Here is a 17,841-nt window from a genome sequence, read left to right as displayed (position 1 = left end):
CTTCTATTCCTTCCTTCTATTCCCACGAAGGAATGGCCTCTCGTGTGAATTTGCTACAGTAAAGCTGGTAAATACACCTGGACTGCATCTTAAGTCACATATAAGCCTCTGAATACAGGTGAACTCTCTCACTTACGCTACTGCATCACTAAAAATTTCTGTGATATTGTCTTCAGTTACTCATTTGTTACAAAAGACTTATGATGGCAGATTTTTCAGTCTCAACCTTCAAAAGATCACTCACAAAGTTTTATGTACAAATCACCAAAAAGGAAGCACTGTGTTATGCGACCCATGAGAACTGATTTATGTCACTTTCTGCCTCAGATTTTATTTATAAATTCATGCATATTGTCTAGGAGGGTATTCTCAAAAGCTCATTTTAACCCTGTGGGCCTTAACAAGAGTTACTTGCTTCTGGCCTACTACAACAATATCAGTCTGTTTACACTTACAATGACCAACACTTAAGATGAAACATCTCATTAAAAGAAAAATACCTTACTCCTCTGCACAAAGAAGTAAACATGTAGTAAAATTAAAGTTTTTCTCAATGTCTATTGATTTCCACAGCCTCCCTCTTCTCAGTGTCTGGAGAGCTAAAATAATTTTGTGCTGACAGCACTTACACTTCTGTTCTGTTTTTATCATGTCTCTGAACTTTTAAACATATGAGTCATGACTGTGTAAGGCTACCATTACTTTAGATAGACATTAAGATATAACTTTTCACAGCTTTAATTCCTAATGAAACATATGTTATATTCCAGTATTATTCATTTCCAAGGGAAGTAGTATAGTGATGTTTATGCTGAAAGACATCTATCTACAGCTGTTAGAGAAACACCAACAATTTGATTTTGTCTCCAGAGGGTAATGATTTATCACCACATATACTATCTTATTAAAATCAGCTACTGTACATGTCATTATGCAGAAAAGATGTTTTTACATTATCTTTTGTGGTTCTGTGAGAAAAAGGAAGTGGAGCAAATATAAAGCACAATATTTATTTCCATAAGCCTAGCCAATATCTACTGCAATAAATAAAGCCTCCCCCTGAGGCACCTGAAATTCTGGAAAAAGCAGCTGAAATTGCATAAGCTGTATTTAAATAAATCCAACCTGAGATAGAGAAACTGTTCTTGCCATCAGTGTTTTGGTTCTCTTAAATCCAGGATCACTTTCTGCAAGGACATTCATGGTTGTCTTCCCAATAAATTCCAAAGCATCTAAGCCTCCAGATAATACACTTTTCCCCTGTATAAAATAATGCAAGGTGGTTATTTTCTCTCCACTTTATGCTAATAGGAACTGTAAAGAGTATTGCTTTTGCTGACACCACCTTTGAACATTCAGGTCCCTAGATTTTCTATGCTTTAACTAACAATAGGATCAACACATTTATAAAATTACGTTAGTTTGTTCTGAATAAATTTTCAAAAAGAAAAAAATGAACTACGCAAATATTTCTAGTTAATTAAAAGACTCACACCTGAGGAAATATAACACCCATTGCAAATAAAAAATTATGAATAATACCACTTTAATTTCAACCCAAGTGGCATCTAGTCCATGGGAACATATTTTAGATACGAATAATACGGTGCCAAAGTCAATCATGAACAGGATGACCCTGCCTTACCTAACTGATTTCTCAAATGTTGATGCTTGTGATGACTCTGGAACTGTCTATTGAAATACAGTTGTTTTTCTTGTGCCTTTGTATTAGCATTAGCCCTTACTCACAATTTTTCATGTATAGTGAGGAATTTTCACTGGCTAGAGATTTCCATTTCTGTCTGGATTATAGATCTGTCAGATATTCACATACTGATGTAACCTGATATATAATGGAAAACCCTACCAAAGTCTCAAATGGCATTACAGGCAACTTACTGAGACCTTAAGTTACTCTTTTTGTTTGGTGACATTCATCACCGTGGTATAGCAGCCTCTCTAAGTTTGCGTAAGAGCACATTTCTTTTGTTTGAAAATCTTACACAATTCTTAGGTAATCTTACTGGTGTCCAGCTCTCACAAGCCCTACAACGCTCCGGATTCTGTAGCAACAGCCTTAGGAACAGACTATAGGAATCTCTGCTCCCAAAATCTTTGATATTAGAGTGATGAGGCACTCAGAGTGAACTGGACATGCACTAAAACAGAATTGCCACTTTATAAAACATGCTCATGGGGAGTTAGTCTCCTATGCTTTTTCAGCTGATGCTTAGTCTTTTATAATTTCAAGGGAAACACTATACTGAAAAGCTCAGAGGAAAACATTTGCCATGGTAATAGTGTGTAAAAATTGTTGGGGAAGAAGATGACACAAAAACTGATTTGGAAACAGTATGGTACAGGATTTTGCAAAAGCTGAAACACAGAAAACCAGAAACAGATGAAGTGCAAAGCATAGAAAATACATGGGAAGTGTAATAGGAAAGAACCGTGAACAAAGACTTTGCCTCACTGCGTCTCCAATCAACCTGCCTTCTGAGAAAGCTAATATAAAATGAAAGACTAGACAGTGAAGTGAAGGTAAGGGCAAGGGACTAACAATAGAGAGTTTAGTAAAAGCCTTAAAATAAGCAAATGGAGTATTTTTTTATTTTATCTGCCTTCCAAAATAAGAACAAATTTTATCATACTTTCTCTGGAAGGACTTAACTGCAAAAAAAAATTAGATGATGGTGCCACAACCATAAAAAAGATTTCCCAAGAATTTGCAGAATTCTATATAGTTTAGGAGAAGACCATATTTTTCACTGAAACTAGTGTCAAAGTCATAACTGACTTAGTTGTGTTTAACTTTTTTTACTTTTTTTTTAAATTTGATACAGCTATTTTGCCATGGAAGAGCCTCTAAACAGACTTACAACAGAACTGTTTTTACAAAGACCTACAACTTAACGAACTTGACTTGTTAAATGTGACCTACAGTGAAATTGCACGTAAGAATGATGAAGACTAACTTGAGCAGAGAGGCTTGCTAAAATGACTCACTGTGTTCTGTACAGCATTAGTGATAGCTGACAACATGCCACGAGATCCAGACGAAGGAGAAGAAGGAATGTTCTCAGAAGAGCTTTGGTCCAGAGAATCTTCTGCTTCTAGCAAGAAAAAAAGCAAGCTACAGCATACTTTCAGTAAACTGGATTATGTGATCAAAATCTTAAAATTTTGTACATTGGACTAATTTGGCAGTCCAAGTTGGAGTTTTGTCCAATTTCAGCAGTCTTGAACTTACGTATAATTGGTGTTTCAGTTGCAGGAGGGTCTGTTGTTTCTGAAGATGCTGAACTTGTGTTATGAATTCCTAGGGTAGTTCCTGCTTTTTCCTTTACTGCTGTTATCCCATGACCTGCAGCAGAAGGATAGTTCAGATTGTATGATTTGAAAACTTATTACTAACAGTGCATAGTATTCTTATACTCCACAAATGATGACAATCAGAATAACTATTAAACTCACCTCAATTGCTTTATTTTTTTTTCTAGGTTAATAATTCACTTATTCTACTATATCCAGTATATTAACTAACTGGAAATTATAAAGCTGAAATACAAATTACTCTGGATCTGAAATGTAAAACTTGGTTCAGTGGCACACCTAAGTTTAGTTCCCTGCTTTTCAAAATGCTAAACGTTCTATTACAAACAGTTTAAACAGAAATTGATGGTCCTCCTAATACCGTAGGGTTTGGCCTCATCTAGTTTTCAGAAGTCTAGAACAATTAACCCACAATTAATGGACTGTGGGTGACTGCAGGGCTGAAGTAAGGAATCCGTTCTTCAGTCCACTGCATAGGTGCAATGTTAGGTAAGCATGTCTGGAATACTGACCCAGTCCTCGAAGTTATTTCAGGATTTAAGCTCCTTAGTTGCTCATTTGAAGTCAAATTCTAAAGTGTCTTTCCTCAAAGCTGCTGTTAAAATATACTTTGTAAAGTCTGTTGGTGTCAGATGACACAGACAGAATTATTGTTCCAGTGGTAGCTGATCTGCAGAGATTATACCACCTTTACCTGATGCATATGAAGTGACTCCCTAACTCTCTGTTCTATTAAAATGGTCTAGTTTAATCTAAAGAATATATGTTATTAGTGTTTTTATCTGAGTAATTTTGACAGAACGGGATTGCTTTGCTGCTTTTCTACACAGAGTTTATTTACACTAGCAGATCACATGGAGTGGTAACATCCTGCTATAAGATAGGGTGGGACTGCCTGGTAGCCAGCAAAAGAAGGCAGCAGCTTCCCAATCTGCATCAGCTGTAGCTGAAAAACACTGCCCTTAAAAAAAGACTAGCCTCAAATTGTCTGCCTATTCTGCTTCTGGATATATCCACAAGTATGTTCATGATACGCTTCTTTCATTATAACTGATCCAGCTAGAACATCTTCCTTAGTTTCCGCACATCAGCTGAGACACAATAAGTAAACAACCAACCAGGCGAGCAGTATTTCTTTCCAACACAAAATGAAATGGTTTCAGTGACCCTACTTTATTTTTTCTTGCACAGTACACTGTTACTACATCTCAGGTAAAGCTGATCACTTCCAACAGTAGGACAATACAGAGTGCTTTAACTATCTGCCTAACTACTTAGGAGAAGTATTAATGACAATTTCGTACTTCTTTGCTTTGTTACCATAAACTGAACCATAAATAGATAAATGATTTCAGAAAAGCAATTAATACAGATGCTCAGGCAGATTCCTAGACATGTAAGACATGAAGTCAAGCATAATGATTCATTAAACGTAGTCCGTATTTTCATATTTTCCCACAACTGTGTACACTTTCTACTAGAAAAGTTCAAAGCATCTTTTCTGGGTTATATTAAATACAGCAAAATAGCCTATCATTTGTCCACGCTCTGCATTGTTTTGAATATACATATACATGTGTGTGTAGTCATCCAAATATGCCTTTGAACATGCGACTAAAGAAAGATGGAGCAAAAGCATTTAAAATGGAGTAGGAAGAGGAAAAGCTTACATTTATGATTCTGTGATTTCCAGATGGGTTGCACATCAGGTGCTCTATGAATTCAGTAATAAATATTCTAGAAAACATACGTGAAGCAGCACTACTGAAAGATCACATACAAGAAAACTGAAGTATATGGAGGTGAACACAAAGAACAGATGTCCCCTAAGGAACAGATGAGCAGAAACAAGTAATTCTCTATATGAGAGATAAGCTGCATGGGGTCCTGATGTTTTACAATGAAACAGACAGACTAGGCAGGTAAATGCTTTTACCTGCCTAAAGAAAATATGACCTTTGTCTATTTTATCTCATGTCTTACAAAATGTAGTAGTATGTCCAACTGTACAGGACATACTAGGTTATGCACCACAGTGATTTAAGTCATTGCTGGATAATGTCTTGCCTTTTGCAAAATCTGTTCCAATGCAGATACTGCAGAGTGACATACTACTTTATCTAATCTCAATCTCCTGCAAGTCGTAATTGGTTCAATCAAAATATTAGCATGAATAGATCCTGGAGTCATTTACTTGCACTCCAAATTCCTGGGACTCACGTAAATAACTATTAATTGTGCTTTTAAACTAGTGTAATAGATGCTCCATGTCACAGTTCTTTCCATTTCTCCTGCTCACAACTTTTTAAATGAGCAAGAGATCTATTCTTTCCATTGACTTAATTTTTTCTTAAGTACTTGTTGCTAACAAAATATTGTCCTGTAATTATATAAAAAATCAACTATGAATATTAAGCAAAAGTTTCCCTTTAACCATGTGCAAAAGTTATAAATTTTCAGATTAAATTTCCTTTTTTTTTCTGAATCCAAACGTTTTAATTTTTTTTTTATATTCTGTAATTTGGTTGTCATAGTTTTGCAGACAAGCTTACACTTCCAAGAAAAGGAGGCACACAGTTCCTGTACTGATAGTTACAGACCTATAAAAGGCAGCATTTTCAGGGCTGTGGTTACACGCACTAGAATGATAAGAAAATATTTCAGGTCAGCTAGGAGTGGTTTTGCTGAACTAAGCTGTATGGCATGTATGTTTGACTACAACAGATGAGATCAGAAGACCACAACTGAAGCAAGTCAGCACTGTTAGATACACATACATGCACAAACATGGCAGAAGAGCATGTTGCTTTGGAAATGAAAATTATTATTTGTAATTTCAAAAGGCACAGAAATAAAAGAGGTTATGAGAGCCTATATTTTAGAGATAAAGGTGCACTGGTTTTGTTACAGTGGGTGTGGTAGCGCAACTGAGCTGATATTATAAACTTGGGAACACCTCAGATGCCTCCATTTACTTGTCTGCAGAGACAGGAAAGCTATGCAATAAGTATTGTTAAGTGCTTGCTTTTTGAAGAAAGCATGCTTTTTTCCCTGTGTTGGTACTTTTGTTTTTCTTCCCTACATGATTTCTTTTCTTTCTATTGGCTGGCTATTTCAGCAGAACACTGTTGCTTATCTTGCTAGGTGGAATCCTTCCTTTAAAAAGGAAGGTTTTGCAAGCAGTGCCTAAAAATGTGGCCTGCCTTTGAGTTTGCCTGATCTGCCCAGGGCCAGACCACAGTGCTCACATATGCTTTAGTCAGAAACATCCCACTTCACTTTAGGCACTCTTATCTTCCACCTCCCAGCTTAGTAGCTTTGGATACCCTGCAGAGCTGAAAGAAGCAGACAGACACATCCGGAGCGCAGTTGAGCACATCTGAAATCTAAACTATTCTCTGTAGGAATTGCTGTCCCTTGTCAATCTAGCACTCCCAGGCAACTGGACTCCTTGCTTCAGCGGTACAGATAGGGAAGGTGAGTTTGAGATGTTGTGCGTGGCTACCACCCAGTCTTTGTCACCTGTGGTGCACCATGGGGAAGTTTCTGATGAAAAACTGATTAAAGTTCAGTCTAGTACGACGAACGAAGCTTTGTCTGCTTCAAGCTAAAGGTGAAGATCGAGGCCATCTGACACTGACTGAGACACTGAGGAACCTGAAGAAGGCTGGGGGGGAATTACTTGTCTATATGAAGTACAGGTATGTAGAAAAGCCAGCTGTGCTCTGCTTTTGTACACGAAAATGTGGGACCGAACTGTGCTCACTTTGAGGCTATCCTTTTGGCACTCCATTCCCTTCAAGGCTTTACAAAAGCTTGTAGCTAAAACAAATACACAGGCTAGATTCTGATAGTACCTATGCTATCCAGTCTGTCAATCAGGACTAACTTCAATTAAGCTAGTAAATGAGACTAGTTTCAGATCTCCATATTGCAATGGTAAAAGGCTTAAATAATAGCAACAGGCATAAAGGCTGCTACAACAGATTATTGGTTTTCAAACTCTTCTACATCATAAGCCCATGTTAAAAGATAGAAAGCAAATGGGACTGCCATCCCCAAAAGCACGTCCACAATTCCCCTCATCTGACACTTGCATTCAGTATTCTTAAAAAGAAGGAACTGTGAAAAAGGGGGTTTGCTGCTACAGCAGCTGTCATGTGTTAGTTACAAAACAGTTGTGACCACCATCTGATTTCAGGCACAGAACAGTTTTCCCTTAACCAGCTGAATTTATGCAGTGAAAAAAAAAGGTCTTCTGAAGAGATTAACTGTCCTTTTTATGACTACATAGGTATAAACATAACATCCAGCCTTTGTTGTTTTTTTTTTCTTTAAAGTCATTATTTATTTCAGAACAGGGGAATAATATCTGTAGAGAATGGAAAAGATATTCACATCACTTCAATCCTTTAGTTTCACATTATCTGAAGCATTTGCATTTCCATTCCACTTAGACTTCAATTTAAGATGTGCAATGCAGATTATTACACATACCCATGTGTAACAATATCCAACGTAGTAACATCTCAAGTGACATTTCATTCTGTCATACTGAGTAACAAGGAAAGTTTTTCAGCATACCAAGGTATATGGGTGTCTGATATTTACGTGTGCCATTCTACTACATGAAGTAGATGAGGAATACACACAAGCACAAAATCATCAATACAGCAGAATATTAGTTACAAGCAATGTGTAACAGAAAGGCATTAAGCAGCCCTATAGTATGAATTTCAGAGACCATGTAAATTACATAGCTGGGTTCTATTTTTTATTACTTTTATTGTGTAAGAGGTATGGAAAGATGTTAAGTCTTATCAAGGGCACTAACTCCCAAACTTACACGGAGGGCAGCACGTGCACGCAGCATGACAGAGAACAGACTTTGCTTGGAAATGCAGCTTGTTGGGCACCATAACTTAAGCACCTTATGAACACCATAATTCATCCATACAGAACCAATACAGCACAGGAAAGGCAAGGCTTGTAGGAGAAGACAGTATCTTTCATTAAGCTAGCAGATAGCTTAGTTGGGAAAAAACAAAACAAAACAAAACGGCAAGCTTTCAAGCATACAAGCCGTTTTTAAAAACAGAAGTCACAAACTTTAAGTACAGACTGAGAATATATTTTGCCTCACTTAAGCCTTTCGGATAAAAGGTTTGTTGTTACAGCTGAGCTGACCTAATGGCTTCTTGGTGCTGGGAGGTTCTGCTCCCTCCATGGTCCGTATTTGTCCCTTCTGCTTGCCCTGGCACTTATCTTAGTGAGTTGGCTCAAGTAACTAAAAAGGCAGAAAATGGATTATTCTTTCCTCTAGAGTTATTTTGATGTCAGTTCAGCTGCCTGAACTGGGTTACCAGGAGTTCAGAGGAGCACGAGCGCTGGCACAGGGAGGAGGAAGAAACATACAAGGAAAAAACCAGGTGCAGGACTGTACATTCCAGTGGCCACTAGCCATTAGATTGGCTTAGCTGTAATGGTAACACACTGTTAGAGCAGATTTTTAACAACACTGTTACTAAAACACTGTATGGCGTAATTGCTGATTTACTAAAAAAATACAATTTAAAAGAAAGAGAGTAAAATGGTGACAATAAGTACAAGTTTTGTCTCCAGATCACCGGGAGCCTACCTCTCCCATCTCATCATCCCAGCAACTACTTCAGTGGATCTACTCCACTGTGCTTCCAGAAGGGGGGAAACCAAACTTCTTGCGCCTTTTAAAAACAAAAGAAAACTCTTCACCTCATTAACAAGGCAGATTCAATAATTTTCTTAGTGTGACATCTAGTGTCAGACACTAAGCATGGTTCAGGCAGTGGCTGCTACTAATCCAAAGGCATTACAGATTCTGTTGCATAGATGAGTATCACACCTGCCTTGTGGCAGGGACCGTGGTAAAAATCAGTTCAAAAACCACAGACATTTTATTTAGAATACAAAAACCATCACCAAAACAATCACTGTTAGTGATTTAACTAACAGTTAGTTAAAGAGAGGTAAGATTATATGGAAACTACCTTATTATTAGAAACTAAGATCAGCTATGTTAAATCAGGGTTTGAAAGATAATGAAACCAAGATCCTTGGAACAACTATTTCAGCTCAGACATAAAGAGAAAATAACATAGGAAAGACATTTTTTACAGCAAGAATAATCATTCACTGGAACAACCCCCCTTGGGATGTGGTAGAGCCCCCATTGCTGGGGGTTTTCTAAGATGTGACTGAACAAGGTGCTAGATAATCTCATCTAGGCGCCCTTTCCCACAAAAGCTTGGACTAGACAATCTTTCAAGGTCCCTTCCAATCTGGGCTGTTCTGTGATAACGTTTGTTGAAGGCTGAATGTATTTGGTTAGGCCCTTAAGATGTTATCTAGTTCACCTCAGACTGTGTCTGCTCTTTTTACAGAGTACAATTTTGAAGAAAAATATAAGGAATAGTAAATATTTGTCATACTTAACCAAACAAGCAGCTGTGTTGTACAAAGATAAGGACAGAGCAACAGAAAAATCACATACCGAAAGTGTTGCTGATAAGTCTAATTCCAAGAAAGCAGCTTTACTTATACCATTTGCTACACTGAAGGAATAAGCAACATTGAAATGGACTGGATCATGGGAAACCTATTTTCTAATGTAGAATAGGAGATGAAACATTCGTTCAACTGCTCAGATATTAAATGGAGTAACTTGAAGGGGAATAATAAATATTTAATAAAAAGAGGAAAGCTTAGGGAAATTCCCAACAGATTTATTTTTTTTTTCTCTCTCTGTCTGCCTCTAGGAATTATCATACTGAAGCAGATATATGGTATACAGTCCCACATCCTGTCTGACAGTGACAGACAGTAAATACTTCACAGGATCATGCATGAATTTCCATAATAAAGAACTAGGAAACAAGCCCTCTATATCAGGAATATAAACTATTACCCGCTGCATTGATTTCCTGAAACAAATCTAAGATTATCTATGTGTTCTTCCAAGTTACCTTGAGTTCAGTAAATCAATGTCTGATTTAGCATCCCCAGTTATGATGTCACAGAAAATAAATTTAAATGTTGTCCTAAAGATTTAGGATCCAATATCAGACTCAGGATACCATATAAGGAAAGAAAAAACCCAGAAGAAAAATCTGACTATGGGATGGAAGAACGTACATTTGATTTCTGCTTAATTAAAAGTTTATTTTATTTAATAAATTCACAGAGGAAAGTTCAATCCAAAATTATTAGCTAGTAATAAGGGAACTCAACCCTAACCTGACCCGAGGGTCAGGAAGTCTAAGTTGTAGATTCCAGGAAATGGAAAAAAAAGGGAAGTGCTGCTTTACACATATCCGGTTTTAGGTTTTCTCCCAATTGCTCTTGGTCACTGCCAGAAACCAGACAGTAGATGGGCCTTCAGTGTGACTTAGTGCAACCATTCTCATGTAAAATTAAAATTATTTTTAAATTTTCTTCTTCCTTTTCTGCATGTGGATGCTCCTTTGCCTAGGCAACCTGACCTGTTCCAACTGTGCTGATTTTTAAATAATACTAAGTCTAAAAATATATATACATGGTGATGATACGGCTATTCAAAACAGGCAACATCACACAACCTCATCAAGTCAGGCTGCCTAGACAAAAAACTTGTTTGCTTATTTACACTATGTGAAGATAGTTGTGATGCTGATATAGTAAGATGGTATGTTAAGAAGTCAGTATCAATTAAACATGAGTTTTTAATGTATGTGAAACAAGATGTTGTATGGCTTATATAAAAACGACATCGTATCATTAAAAAGTCCATGGAAATCCACAGAGATATAATACTGGCAGAAGGTTTTAAAGACAAAAGCAACAAACAGGTGTAAAAAGGTATGTCTTGTTTACCAAGAAGGGATACAACACACATTCTTGTTTGTCTCCCAAACTTTTTCCAACAGCATTCATCATTTTCAGGCAAGCTCACATCAGTCGCGCAAGAAAATACCTATGGCCATACTGCCCCTCAGAAAATGTATATACTTTGTGACACTAAACCGATTGCTCAGTGAGGACAAGACTTCTAAGCAACAGAAGACGTTTGGTAACAAATAATCTCGTTACTCACAAACAACAATAGAATATCTATTTGATAGAATACTATTTATTGCAAAAGCTAAACAGAATATGACTATGTCACAAGCAAAAACTGAATGACGTGAAAGACCTCAGTTCCAAGAAACCCATCATTGCATCTATAAAAACGAACTGAAGAATTCATCAGCATTACAAATCCAACTGATCAACAGTAAAATTACTTTTATGCACATAAATTTTCTTCTTTAGGTATTTATGCTAAGCCAAATTCTTTTCAGAATGCTGTTGTTATGATGGTCTGAGAATGTAATAGAAGCAAGGCTGGTGGAAGAACCTCCTTCCCTGAATGTTCTTAAAAGATGGGTAGATGTGGTGCCTAGGGACATGGTTTAGTGGTGGTGTTGGCAGTGTTAGGTTAATGGTTGGGCTCAATGATCTTAAAGGTCCCTTCCAACCTAGACGATTCTATGATTCTAAGTCTTTGAAAGCAGTATGCTTTATTAGACCTACTAACAGTGTTAGGAAAAAAATGGGTGAAATTTTTGACACACAGGCCCTTCCTCAAGTCTGAAAGAGAAATGCTAAATTTTAAGGTTTAACTGTCTGAAAGAAAAGGTAGTTATGAACCTGAGTGTAAGTGTTACTGAAGAAAAGAGAGGAGAGGGGAAGTTCCCTCCTTCTCTGGGAAATAGACAGAAATAATTTATTGCCCATGGAACAGAGGACGGTAAGGAGAATTATTTAGCCGTATATGGGATCATAAAACCAGTATCTTTGTCGAGTCCATTATCGTTAGTAAATAGTAATTAATTTTAATTCGTAGGTTCATCTTTTGAAGGTGTTTTGTGGATCCTTTATGAGAACTGATTAGTTAACAGCTTAGCAGCTGTTTTGTGAGAAATCATTTCCCACTGGTAACTACATATTTGCATGCTTCGCTTTTTGTGTGTTGAGTTTTCAACGTGTAATGATTAAGTTTACCTAAAGTTTTCACAAGGACATGTTGTACTGATGTACTATTGGAAATAAAGAGTATAGAGAGAGGGATTATAGTGCACATGTTTCAATATGTTGTTCTACTCTCTGAATTCCGGTGTGACAGCTTAAAAGCTTCACTGAGTGTCAGTGAAAACTGGAATTACTTACAAGAAGTGAATTCACATTGTACAGGTAGAAGTCATGGTGTATAAACCACAAACATGCATGTGCATGAATCTGGGTTAGAGTGCTTGGACTTCAACAACCATAAGACTTTGGCTGATAGTAATTGTATCAGATTATGTATCCTTTCCGTGAAGAAGCCACAGTGAGGTAATTCACTAACTTTACAAACAAGTTCATAATCTGATCCACAGAAATATTTATGTGCTTTGACAGTTTAAGAATGTCCTTCCTCCTGTTAAAAAAAATCATGATTGCCAAGGATATCAGAACAAAACTGTCTATGAATCGTTAAGAGACAACACTAAAGTGTCTACTGACAGATGAAAATTACGATTTGTTTCCGTGTACTTTACTGATTGAACACTTACCCACTGTGGCCGAAGCTGATGACAGGAGAGACTTTCCCCAGGTACCCCAAGCTCCCCATCTACTTGCTTTAGATGAGGAGTCTGTGGCCTGTAAGAACAAAAATATTACTCCACTGTCTAAAATTCCAAAGGCAGGAGGAAACACAAAGAACCTGTCAGAAAACAAAGTCTGGCATTTAATAAATGATGGTACCAGCAAAAATGGTTGTGCCATTGCTTACAAGGGTATACATATGAAGGTATATATCATATATATATATATGCTTACAAAGGTATATATCTGAAAATAGGCCCTTTGTAATATAATACTCAGCTTCTCTAATCATGGTGATGCCTTCTGAAGAATGATTCTCAAGAGACAGAACATAGAGAGAAATAGCCTAGAATGATCACTGACAAAAGCTTTGCCGCCAGCTCCTCTGACAGACGCTTAAGCTCTTGTACAAAGTAGTCCTTGCATGAAAGGTGTCATTCTTATGGCACTGCAGGGTTGTTACTGTTCTCACCCTTTCTTCGCCCAGGAAGAAACTAATGTCATCAACCTCACTCTGATATCTGTGAAACTGATCATTTGGCTGTTTCAATACCAAGTGAAATAGGCTAATTTGAACAGCCTTCTGTGGTGGGTTAAACTAAACTTGCAGGCTTTGACTGAAAGACCCCACAGTAGGTTCTGTGGGCTCTACTGCAAAGCATGACTTCCAGCTGAAGATTTATAGTACCTGGTCAGGAAATACTAATACCAGTGCACACATCTGTGCAGTGAACACATGACTACAACTTCAATGTGAAACAAGAGCATCCATATGGAGAATTAGTTAAGAATCTGGTGTCACACAAAACTAAAACTTATTTCACATACAGTGTTCCTCGGCAGACATGACCTTCTCCAGCTTTATTATACTGACTGATTTATATATTGCCTTTATGTTCACAGTTTGGTCACTGAAGCCAGATTTTTAAAGATCTTTACATTATCAACGGTGCAACAGATTCTTAATGGGACCCTAAATGCTTATGGCCAATGCTACCTTGGGTATTATGTGGAGTTCAAGCTTCTGCACACAAGCAAGCAGAATGGGAAGCTTAGTTCAGATCACCTATTCCTGAAAGCACCTAAAACTCCAGAGGTGTCTTTACAGACGTCCTAATATTTCTTCAGGCACCCGATCCTATAAAGCCATACAAATTTGTTAGGGTTATTATTAGGGGGAGGCAGGAACCCATCTCCCTCCTGAGTTCAAGTGGGAGCCAGAGTTAGAGGCTTCTCTGCCTGAGTCTCCTCAGAAGTGTAACCCAGGAGATGTGAACAGGGAACTCCTAACAACTGAGTTCAATAAAAACACAGCCAGAGAAGGTGATGCCCACCTTTTACTTTAATGTGTGATATCAAGCAATTATCAATATTCTATATTTAAACCATCTTAAGAAACTGTTGTGTCAACAAAGTCTCCAGTAACATATCGTCACACAATCAACTCCAAACCAAAAGCTGAAGTATCCCAAGACAGCTCTGCATTATGCAGTGTACAGATCCCCTGTCACCTCTTCAACGCAGGTCCCTCTTGCTGGTGGAGGGACTAAACCAATGTGCTTTAACCTTTTCCAATTTGTAGATGTCTGAAAATTTTCCAGTGGAGATGAGAAAATCTTCAGCTATGTCCCGTGTATTGGATTTGGATGATGTGTAGACTGTAAAAAAGCCTTGATTTTCTTAGTTTTCTTTTATTAACTTCTTAGAATTACTCACAGGACTCCCAAAGGTCTCTGGATCACGAATCAAAAACTACTGGCTTAGAACAAAAGAAAAACTACTGGCCATTTCACCAAGCCTTGTGAAACATAAACTGTTTTTTTTAAAAGTAAATTACTTGAGAATCAGCAAGTACAAGATTCAGTGCTGCATATGCAGCTTAAATTCTGTCCTCTGCGTTCATTCTGTGAAAGGAATGAAGCAGATATGTACAGAAAACCAAATAACAAAATCACAGGAGTATTATATCTATACAAAATGGGCTAGAGTCTTAATAAGATTTAGGCTCTGGTATAGTTTTATTGCAGCCAGGCTAGAAAGACCAAATTAATACCATACTGGCAAGGAGAAATTCAACTGTTCCTAGTTTCCAAAAGCTTGGTGTTGCAATTTACTTACTTTATTCCTGTGCAAGTTCTCTGTATATAACTCCCTAGGTTTTTGTGAAAAACTGTGTGTCAGTGGTACAAAATCTGTCCTTAAAAAAGCAGGGAAGGGAGGGCTTTTATGGAAAAGAAATTATTACTTACTGGACTGCTTTGTTCATGCAGTGTTTCTTCAGATTCAGGTTCTGCATCAAGGTTTACAGTCTCAATGCACTCAGTGGGCATGTCTTCAGTCACCTCTCCACTGGAAGGCAGACTTTCAATTATTTTTTCAGTCAAAGGGTTTTCATTAATAAATATGTCTCCTTCCTCTCCATTCCTGGCACTCTGAGTGGCCTGTCCATGTTTATCTTGTGAAGACTCATGCAAGATCTCAGCTTCCACGGGGTGTGGTACTGACTCATGAGGCGATACCTCATTGCTGAACGTTTCTGTTACTTCAGGTTTTTCTTCAGATGGGATGCCATCACATACATCTTCAGACATTTTCAATTCTGAACATAGAAAATAAATAAAGTCTTTTAGATTCCATAAACATTTGAATGACTACAAAATACACTGCATTTACCATAAGCTATCACTGAAAAACAACACAGCTTTCATGTAAGACCTTCTGAAGCATGGAGCCCTGTTGGCACATGCATCATGCTGGCACCAACATCACGATGATACTCCGAATACTCTATTCACCTTGCAGGATCTCACTCAAGTATGAAGAGCAGCATTACTGTTTCTCAAAATATGAACTGGTGAGGGAGAAATTATGTTCATTTGTCTGGAGAAGTCAAATATAAGAGCTTCCACATGGTTAATTCCTGTGTTCCCTATTAGATGTGTACAAAAGACCACTGGAGAACAGCTCTCATTCTCATCATTTCCACATACACAGGTCCCTATAGCCTGCTGACTGATGGAGAGGAAGATGACAAACACAGTGTGACTAAAACTGTGGAGGTATCTGTGTGTTGGAGAACGGGCATAATTTGAGAACAACAAGTCACGGTCCCTGCAGCCATTTCAAACAGGAATCATTCATTGCTCACACCATTTCTGCATCACTTGTTTCAAAGGCTTATTGTTTGGGGAGTACAACGCTTCTCACTTGCTCCTAAAAGCTCCAGCTGTGTGATTAAACTTCAATTTTGAAGCCAAAGTAAGCTTGCATGAGATACAGTGATTGATTTTTTCTTTCTTAAGTTACAACTCAGTTTTCTCTTACTTACTTCTTATCTTCCAGTGTAACTTTCTTTTTCTAGAAGAAAAAGACCACTGTGCAGTCATCAGGTTGAGGATCCAGGAAGGGATAGAAATGGCCACTGAGCAAGCTCTGCAGCTGATTAAGGAGCGGCACTGGCAGAGTCCAAAAGGACTACTATGCAGTGATTACTACCACTTACTTGTTGGCAACAACAGTATGCCTGGCACTCTACTCAGAAGACAACCCTTGACAGAGAGTTGTCATTGCAAGCTCTTGACTATATGCTGAGTTGCACGGCATAAAATAAACTCACACAGTCCTCTCAGTAGACATTATCTTTTCATTGACTCCCATATTAATTAAATATGGTTCAAAGCTTTGTACCTGTTAGGAAGGACTGAGGTTCTAAGACAGACTGAAGAACGTGGAAAAAAAGAAAGGCAAAAAGCAAAATATAACTGGAATTTAGGAGAAGTTCACCTGAGAAGCATGTATTTAAATTAGTATATTTTATGAAAGCCTACAGAATCATGTACATCTGTGGCTTTAGCAGCCTGTTAATCTAAGTTGAATTTAGACCAGCTGTTTGAACAGTTCCAAGAAAAGCATTTGGGATCCATGAATAAGAAACATAAATACACAAATAAGCACTTGGTGCCACTTATATTACTTTAGTTTACACTGTAACTTAATCATCTTTAGAAAACATGCATTTACAAGTCAGAATCTTTGCATTTGCCACAAGTATTTGCAGTTTTCCATTACAAATATAGCAAATACTATAACATGCATTAGTGCAGGTAAATATTTCCATTGTTTTAACAGTACTCACTATATGATAGGCAGCATCACCTAAAAAAAAATTTGTATTTGGAAACCAAATTCTACCATCAGATATGAGGTTATTCTACCAAACCCTGTAAAATATGTACACACACACATTGTAATTTTGCACGGGGATTGGATCTCAGTCAGAAAATGCCCTACACCGGTACAATTCGTAAAGGACGACACACAGAGGTGCACATGAATTTCTGCAGGACTGTGTCCTCTTTGGGTACCACTCGGGCCAAGGTACCCGCAGCTCTCTGCTAAACCTTCCTCACAGGAGCAAAGGAGGTAACAGTGAACTACCACAACATCTGTCTGAAACCACAGCCACGTTTGACCTGGAGGGTCACCCCTGAGACTCTACTGATCCAAATCAACCCAGACAACCCTGCCTAAAGGGAATTACTCTCCACAGGTATTCATGAGGGGGGGTGAAGGCTTCAAAATGGAAGAAGGTAGATTTAGACTAGGTATTAGGAAGAAATTTTTCACTGTGAGGGTGGTGAGACACTGGCACAGGCTGCCCAGGGAAACTGTGGATGCCCCATCCCTGGAGGCGTTCAAGGCCAGGCTGGATGGGGCTTTGAGCAACCTGGTCTGGTGGGAGGTGTCCCTGCCCGTGGCAGAGGGGTTGGAACTAGATGATCTTCAAGGTTCCTTCCATCCTAAACCATTCTATGATTCGTTGAGGGAGATGCCAAGGCCAGCCCGGGGCCGGGCGGCAGGCGAGCC

The 17,841-nt window shown here is 38.1% G+C and overlaps 1 protein-coding gene across 1 annotated transcript in view; it reads right to left on the bottom strand.

Moving 5' to 3' along the window:
- Window positions 1–15,568, bottom strand: part of FAM114A1 (family with sequence similarity 114, member A1) — a 33,972-nt gene extending 18,404 nt beyond the window's left edge. The window contains exons 1-5 of the mRNA XM_009884935.1: window positions 15,225–15,568; window positions 12,942–13,029; window positions 3,251–3,364; window positions 3,007–3,113; window positions 1,126–1,260 (exon numbers count right to left, since the gene is read on the bottom strand). Coding sequence (XP_009883237.1) covers window positions 1,126–1,260; window positions 3,007–3,113; window positions 3,251–3,364; window positions 12,942–13,029; window positions 15,225–15,566 — 786 coding nt within the window. The 5' untranslated portion in view covers window positions 15,567–15,568. The remainder of the gene's footprint in view (window positions 1–1,125; window positions 1,261–3,006; window positions 3,114–3,250; window positions 3,365–12,941; window positions 13,030–15,224) is intronic.
- Window positions 15,569–17,841: the final 2,273 nt, after the last annotated feature.

This window comes from Charadrius vociferus, unplaced genomic scaffold, assembly GCF_000708025.1.
Source record: "Charadrius vociferus isolate BGI_N301 unplaced genomic scaffold, ASM70802v2 scaffold134, whole genome shotgun sequence".
In the NCBI taxonomy this organism is placed as follows: Eukaryota; Metazoa; Chordata; class Aves; order Charadriiformes; family Charadriidae; genus Charadrius; species Charadrius vociferus.
This window is presented reverse-complemented; position numbering and strand designations above follow the sequence as displayed.